The 8217-nt window shown below is 39.2% G+C and overlaps 1 protein-coding gene across 3 annotated transcripts; it reads left to right on the forward strand.

The window, feature by feature from the left end:
* Positions 1 to 78: 78 nt before the first annotated feature.
* Positions 79 to 1592, forward strand: LOC133741785 (uncharacterized). Of its 3 annotated transcripts, none has more exons than XR_009862140.1 (4): positions 80 to 321; positions 422 to 505; positions 927 to 1023; positions 1140 to 1592. XR_009862140.1 is itself a non-coding variant. In XM_062169505.1 (3 exons), the coding sequence occupies exons 1-3, from the start codon at positions 238 to 240 to the stop codon at positions 1290 to 1292; spliced, it is 321 nt and encodes a 106-aa protein (XP_062025489.1). In that variant the 5' UTR covers positions 79 to 237; the 3' UTR covers positions 1293 to 1592. The 3 variants fall into 3 exon arrangements, 1 of the variants encoding a protein (XP_062025489.1); XR_009862141.1 differs by having other exon boundaries at positions 427 to 505; XM_062169505.1 differs by lacking the exon at positions 927 to 1023 and having other exon boundaries at positions 79 to 321.
* The last annotated feature ends 6625 nt before the right edge of the window (positions 1593 to 8217 follow it).

Raw genomic sequence — 8217 nt, forward strand, 5'->3', positions numbered from 1 at the left:
AACAAACCAGCTCAACGAATTGTATTTTCCTTTCATGAAGGGTGCACTTTCTGCTCCATTGAATTTGTTTTAATCTTTCTTTTCTTTTCTTTTTTCTCAGTAATTACACTATTGGTTCATCACAGCCTCAACCAACCATTACAAAGTTCATTCAGCACAAACTGGAAGAAAAAGAGGAGGAAAGAAATGAAAACATAGGACAAAATGATCTTCTTGCACGATGCAGAATAATTTGCTATGCAGAATAATTTGCTATCTCCAATACAAAAACAGCATCACAGGCTACATTCATTGACAAGAGTCACCACAACATTCATATCGGTAAGTCTGATTCTATGTTAAGAAAACAAGAGTAGTATTTTCTTCAGTAAACCTTTTCAATTTTTATTACCTAATTCAAATGATCTGACCTATAATTCAGGTCAGGTTGAAGAAATACTTGGAGATGAGGCATGTTGATGGAAAGCTGGCCTTCGAGAAGCTTATCTGCTTTGCTTGCATTTGGGTAATAAGCTAAGCTAATTGATTCATTTCTTATCAATTACACTTGCTTTCAACATTTCTTTCTAATGGAAATACAAACATGAAACAAATATTCGTATAATTTTGAATCAAAACTACTCAACATGAGTGGCAAATGATTAACTATCAATAACTCTGATTCATGCAAAATTCAATAGCATGTTGTTACTGTTTTTGCATTTTCATTGTGTTTAAGTGCAACTTCCGATGAATCAGCCTCTGTAATTCCACATCATAGACTGAAAATTTAGTCAACCTGTTTTCAGCTCTCTGCATTTGTTTTATTTTACTCAGATATTGTCAAATTTTATCTATCCATTCATTAATATTGTTGTTACCATTTCTTTTTTCTTTATCTCACTTCAGCCACTGAAAATCTAATCTATTGTTTTCTGCGTATTTAGCCCTTGAAAAATGGATATATTCAAGAAATTCAGAAGACCAGATTTTAAAAACTCCTAGAGACACAGATTTCGAAACTTAAAGAAGTTGTGCTCCAAGGTTAGCATAATCATTCACTATACAAATCAATCACCATCATGCCTCACTTCATAAATTGCAGTCATATCATAGATAACCCTTCATGCGTAATAAAATTTGTCAAATGTACATTGCAGGGACTGAACCATAATCTGGATCAATTTTCAGTGAGATTAGTGGAACAACAAGCCACAAAACCTCAAATTTTCAGGCCAACATTTATGAAACACTTCTCATTATTGTGTTCTATTTATAGCTTCATTAAACTATACTTACCAAGTTTGATTTGAAGTTATTAATTCCAGTGAGAACTTCGTGTAACTTGTTTTAATAATGCAGCTAAAAAATTCAAAAGCTGTACCAACCTCAAAGGCTGCGTACATCTTCTGAATTCTTTAACTGCATGATTAAAACAGGTTACACGAATTTCTCCACCGGAATCAATAAATTCAAACCAAACCAAATCTGTAAATTTCAACAAAACATTTAAACTTCAGTTATTCCAATAACATATAACAATAATTCCCGCAGCAAAGCGCGGGCACTCTTTCTCGTTATAACTATACTAAAACCCATTCAGCAAAAGGACAAACAAAATGAATAGTTAATTGACTATTCTGCCCCTGCCCCTGCCCCTGCATTCTTTTTCCAGTTTTGCCATTCCTCTTTTACGCGTCTCCATCATCATTTCAAGCTGAGCTGCTGTGCTTCTGCCCCTGTTTCGACGACAACTACCACCCCTGGAGTTCCCACGACGAGGACCTCGACCTGGAGCCGGTCCTGCTCATCTCCGAAATTTGAGGTTCCACTCTAACTTCTAATAGGAAAAAGTCGGGTTTCGACACTCGGGTCTGGGTACGGATCTTATTGGCTGACTTGGAATTCAAGAAGAAACTTTGGTCTCTCTATAATCCCACTATATTCATTTTCATATACAACATTCTCTCTAGCCTTTGTTTTTTTGGTTGGTCACAATTGTAGACTGTTGGTTTAGTATCTATCATTCAAAGAAAAATGCGAATGATCAATCAGCACTACATATATGCACTGACATTATTATGATCAAAGCTCATCTATGTTATAACCAACTCATTCAAAATTGAATTGCTAATTCGTAAAGTTTGAATCTTTCAAAACTTATCAAGTACAAGGCTAATGAATTAGCCACAACTCTCTATTTGCCTAATTTCCAGGTTATACAGAAACTTTAGACAAAGACAATGAAAATGTTGTCCCAGATGGATGATTGTGGCCTCTATGCAATTATATTCTAAACTCTCCGGTAAGAATATTACTTATGTTTCTCTCTGTGGAGTGTTATTGTTTCGTTATGATTCCAAAAAAGTTTCCATTTTTTTTTTCTGCAAAACCATGAAAACACCTTTTGACTCTTCAACTTCTCTGTCTTGATGAAAAGCATAGGTGCAACTGTAATTCAACTGTAAGAAATTTCTAGCTACAACTTTTTTGGAATATGTAAATTTGCTCCAATTTGTGGTGAAATTGTATGGCTCCAATAAGGGAAGCTGATTTGGTCAAGTAGGCTTTCTAATTTCTGGGATACGATTACCAAGCAATGGTCTGGATCTTGGGTTAAAATTTGTTTTGTATCTAATATCTATAAATGCAGTACTATTAAACTGAACCATTTCAATGATAAACCCGCAGCATCGCGCGGGCTTTATTCCTAGTTTCTTAGATATATGCTAGAACTATCTGTACACCCCGTGGAGTTGAGGTTACAAAGAGAATGTGGGAGGTTTCCCTTTTCTTTTTTTTTTCTTTTTTTTGAGCAAATTTCATACTAATCTCTTATAATTTAATTTTGCATCTCACGTTAGTGAATCTTCATCCTATAAGAAACCCATTAGAGCCACGTTTTTAATTTATAAAATAATTGACGGAAAAACTAATGATTGGACATGATTGATTAAATTTGAGAGTACATGGATGCATGTGATAAAATTATAAGTGTAGGGGTATGTACAATTGATTTAAGATGTAAACGTGAGGGAGGTAAAATGAAATTAGCCCTAAAATAAACGAAAAACATGACGAAAAACATGACCCAACACTTGTGATCCATATACCATATATAGATGGACAATTATATTCACCTTTTAAATTATTGGGAGAGTTTAGATTTTTAGGAGAGTTCAAATTTTTGGACTTTTATTCTAAATGATGTTGTAGAGAAACTGAAATTGAGAGAAATTTTGCTGTGTATTCTCATTGATAATAGGGGCCTCTTTATATAGAGGATTACAATGCATAGAATCTCAATCATACAAGGAAAGTAATCGTACATTGAATAGGAATCTAGATCATTCTAATTTAACCTTATTACCACTAGGTCAAGTAACCTAGAGTTTGGGCCAAACACAAATTAGGGTTTATTTGAACACTCCCCCTTGTGTTGCCCCAACGCGGTGCTTCTCTCGTTGCCTCGTTAAAAACCTTGCCGAGTAACAAAAACCCAGTGGGACAAAAATAACCTCGGTCGAAGGGGAAAAAGAGCACAACACACCCTTCACGTTTCGAGACCATACATGTAGACATCTCCCCCTGATGTCTGCATGTCCCCCTGATGACTACGGTCATGGGAGTTTGGATAACTTCCGCAAATGATGCTACCAACATGTTTCTCGAAAGTGGAATTTAGGCAATGACTTAGAGAGCAAGTCTGCCACACTGTCCTCAGATTGAACCTAGTTCACTTTGATCTTGAGGAGAGTCTGTTGTTGCTGATTATGCTTGGCGTTGTCGCTTTTGATGTAGCCTTGCTTCATTTGTTCAAAACAAGCACCATTATCCTAAATGCTCGTAGGCTCATCTGTGGTAGACTTCAAACCACAATTGTTCGAACATGCGTAACTATGGATCCAATCCATATACATTCACGAATCACTTCATGAAGAGCAATGATCTCTGCATTGTTCGAAGATATAGCGACTAGGGTCTATTTCTGTAGACCTCCAAGATATCACGGTCTTTACCCATGGTGAACACTTAACCAGTTTGGGAAGACTTTTGTGTGGGTCAGAGAGATACCCAGCATCAGCAAAACCTTCCAAAACGCTAACTTCGTTTTGGGATGGGGAGAGGGGACGCAGACCGGTGTTGGCGGCGTTCCTGGTGTGTGATGGGTCCGAATCCATCATCTCTCTGTAAGGATAAAGCATGCCCATATCAATCGTACATCTCAAGTCCGAAAGATACCTTTTACACCAATCCAATGGCATCGCGTTGGCGCACAGCTATACCTTAGCTAACAAGTTTACAACATATGAGATGTCCGGTCTTGTACATTGGGATAAGTACAATAATGCGCCAATTGTACTAAGTAAGGCACTTCTGCCTCTAGCACATCTTCGTCATCATCCTTTCGACGAAGAGGATCCTTTTCAGGATCAAGACTACGGACGATCATGGGGGTGCTTGATGGTTTGACCTTGTCAAAATGCCTAAGCATCTATCAACACGATGCTCAAGTTTCAAACCGAGACATAAACGTGTTCTCCCAAAATCCTTCATCTCAAACTCGGATTTCTAGTGTTCAGCGGTTTCCCTTAACTCTTTAAGGGCTTCTAATGAAGATCATGTCCAACATGAACCGCGATAGAATCCGAAACTTGTTATGGAAACGCGTGGGCATATCCCTTCCCAATCAAGTAGTCATCTTAGTGAAGGTTTCAACCTCTTTGTAAAACGCGCTTCGTGGTCTAGAGCCACTTGACTTGGGTAAATGAAGTTCACCATGAACCTTCATGTACATTCCGTATCTAGATCCCCTAAGATACGTAGTGACCACATTTGTAAGCTGCATGTTCAGTTATTCGGAAACTACCAAACTGATAGGGTAGTGGAGTGCAATGACATCCATTATGAGAGAATATGACTCATCGTATATGACTCATCGTAGTCGATTCCAGGGCGTTTTGTGAGAAGCCTTGCGCCATAAGTCGAGATTACCATCTCTTTTTCTCACCACGCTTTCTAACGAAGACCCATTAGTCAATAGGTTTTATGTTAGGAGGTGTTGCCATCACTAGCTCGAAAACCTTCCTCTTCGTTAGAGAATCCATCTTAACCTGGATCGCATCTTTTCCATTTAGGCCAAATTTCTCTACGTCGGCATTCATTCATCAACGGAACGTGGTTCGATATCATCAGCAGAGGCGGAGCCACGTTGGGGCATGGTGGGTCCCGTGCCCCAGTCAGATCTTCATTATATATGCATCTGGTTTCATATTTTCGTGAAAAGCTGTTGTGATGCAGTGGTAAAGGTATTAAAGTACCAGAGCATGGTCCAAGGTTCGACTCTTGGTACCGTCCACAATATGTAAACTTTTTTTATTTATTTCTTCCTTTTAATAACATTAGTACTATTCTACCTTCTCAACACAAAAACATTAACACTATCCTTTCATGTAGTTGAATGTTTGATTAATAAAATATGTAATTTTAAAAAAAATATTGATCTTTCTAATTTTTTATTTTTATTAAAATTTTAATATATTCTAAGTTTCAAATTTTTTTTTTTTTTTGTAACTTTAGAGTGCCCCAGTAAAGACCAATTTCTGGCTCCGCCACTGATCATCAGACTCAACAAACTCATGCGCAACTACATCATCAATTATGATGGAGTTTCTATCCCACATCTCATGTACACTAGTGTAATTTTCATAGAGCTCTAAATTCTCAGGAATAGGTTCTGACGTTGAGGCGTCCCCCAACGATAACCATAACCCGGAAGATACTCATGAGACGGATTTTGAGTGTCGATGATCCGAGGATTGGTTTGTGCCAAGGTATCCTTCGAACCCACGGGCCTCCCATGCATCCTAGCTGGGGCCATGGCCTGTAACGCCAGAGTGCCACACTCTTTGGCGTTGGCGCCATGCCTACCTCCGTGTAGGGTGACGCTACGTCCTCTCGTAGGGACGTCCTTCCTTGCAGGCATGTTTGCAGCATATTTGTGTGATCTCGTCACTTTAGTAGGGATTAAGATGAGACATAGTGGGGACAGGCCACGACAATTCCTGTCGTTCCTGCTGAACATCTGTGTTCTTATCTCCCCCTAACGACGGGAAGACTGTCTCAACAAAGTGACATCCGCAAATCTAGCGGTAAGGAGATCGCCATGCAAGGGCATTAAGTGGTGGACGATTGTTGGAGTCTCAAATCCAACTGAGTTGCTCATTCGTCTGTAAGGACCCATCACAGAGCGCTATGGCGGCGCGATTGGCACATAAGTGGCACACTCAAAGATGCATAAGTACGATACTTGTACCCAGTCACTAGCTGTAACGCAGAGGTAGATTGAGTGGCGGTGGGTCTTAGTCGAATTAGCATAGCTGCATGCGATATTACATTACCCCAAGCGGATATAAGGAGATTGGTGCGCATTACCAATGTCCGGACTACCATCGTAGTCGTTTCCGCGAGACCATTTGGGTGTGTTCATGGGAATATAATGTTCAACATTAGTTCCAATGCAATAACCATCGAAAGTCTTCGATGTAAACTCTCTAGCATCGTCAAGTCCAATTGACGGAATAGGATGATCCGGGGAGTGAGCCCGTTGTTGTATGATATGTGCTAGGAGTGTAGCATAAGCAGCATTACAGGTGGACAATGGCACAACACGGGACCAGCGTGTTGGCATATCAACCAACATCATGAGATTTTTAAACGTCCGCAAGTTGGTGGAATCAGTCCACAGAATCCCTACGGATTCCATGTAAGAACATAATGAGTATTTTCATATCCTTTGCATAGGATGGTCTCAGTCCTAATTTTCCTAAGGAAGAGGCTTTGTAAAAAGAGCGAGAGGCCTTAGAAGCAACCAATGAGAGTTTTGGTTGGGCCTGAGCGTTTGAAACACATATTGAAGCAAAGTTTGTGACTACATCACCCATCATGGTGTCATGACCATGGGAAGTGGCATCCATGGCGTTATAACCATGGGGATTGACATCCATGGCGTCACTACTAGGATAAAGTTCATAGACATCAGTTCACAACTGATGTTAAAAAAAAAAAATCCGATGTCTTAGTGGCCGATGTTAAAGATCGCCAAAACTAAGACATCGGTTCACAACTGATGTCTAATGTTCAACGAGACATCAGTTTAAGGTTCAGAATCGATGTACAAACGTTAATGTGATCACCATTTTGGTGTGTTTAGCTATTGTCAAACCTTCATATTTTGGCATTAGATGCTTAATGAAATATAGGTCTAACAACACAATTATCCATTTTAACATCGTTTCTGATTTAGAAACGATGTCTGATAATATTTTACACATCGGTTCTCATAAATTTTTGCTTGTGGTTCATAAGCTTTTCGTGTGTTTGGTACATAATATTTCACTAGACATTCAATCTATATTCTGTAGTATAGTTTGAACTGATGTCCATATTTATGATAAACATCGGTTTTCTTTATTTATCGATGTCCATAGTTATTCTAGACATCGGTTTTTGTTTATATCTCGATGTCCATATTTATCCTAGACATCGGTTTTTGTTTATATATTGATGTCCATGGAGAGAGAAAGAAGAGACGGCGACTGCAATATGTGTTTTGGGGGTGATAAGGATGGTCTGTGTCTTCGGATCTCGTCCTTGCTGATTGGGAGCTTCGGCTTCGGCTTCAAACTGGAGAACGGTCAGAGGCGGACAAGGAGGAGAAGAAGGAGGGGGACGGTCGGAGGCGGAGAAGGAGGAAGAGGATGTTGGTTGCTGGACGGCTGTCGCGGTGGTTAGGTTTTGAGAATGAAAATTGACGGAGGGTAGGAAAACATAGTCGTGGGAAAACTGACTAAGCCTTAGGGGGAATGAAATTTTGGTTCCGCGCTTCCAAAATTTTGTACTTAGTTATTTCCGCATTTTTTCAAAATTTTGAAAAAACATGTAGACATCGGTTGAAAATAAAAAACGATGTTAATTGTATTAATAGAAATCGGTTTTTCAAGAACTGATGTTAGAAAAATAATTTACATCGGGTGAGATCTTAACTGATGTAAATGATATGATGTCTATTAACATTATTCTAGTAGTGCGTCATGGCCATGGGTAGCGCCATATATGGCGTTGTCACAAGGGACTTGGGCAGCCATATGGCGCCCCAAGATAGCTGCAGCGCCAGATGCTGCAATTGTTGCGGTCTTGCTAAGTCCAGGAACCAATTTTTGATTCTTGCTTCATTTC

The sequence above is a fragment of the Rosa rugosa genome, chromosome 4 (assembly GCF_958449725.1).
Source record: "Rosa rugosa chromosome 4, drRosRugo1.1, whole genome shotgun sequence".
Taxonomy (NCBI): domain Eukaryota; kingdom Viridiplantae; phylum Streptophyta; class Magnoliopsida; order Rosales; family Rosaceae; genus Rosa; species Rosa rugosa.

Excerpts from the sequence above, each read along its gene's own strand:
- LOC133741785 (XM_062169505.1), top strand. The coding sequence starts at position 238 with ATGCAGAATAATTTGCTATCTCCAATACAAAAACAGCATCACAGGCTA. Across the intron at positions 322-421 it reads TCACCACAACATTCATATCG|GTCAGGTTGAAGAAATACTT; the intron begins GTAAGTCTGATT and ends CCTATAATTCAG. Across the intron at positions 506-1,139 it reads TCTGCTTTGCTTGCATTTGG|GGACTGAACCATAATCTGGA; the intron begins GTAATAAGCTAA and ends TGTACATTGCAG.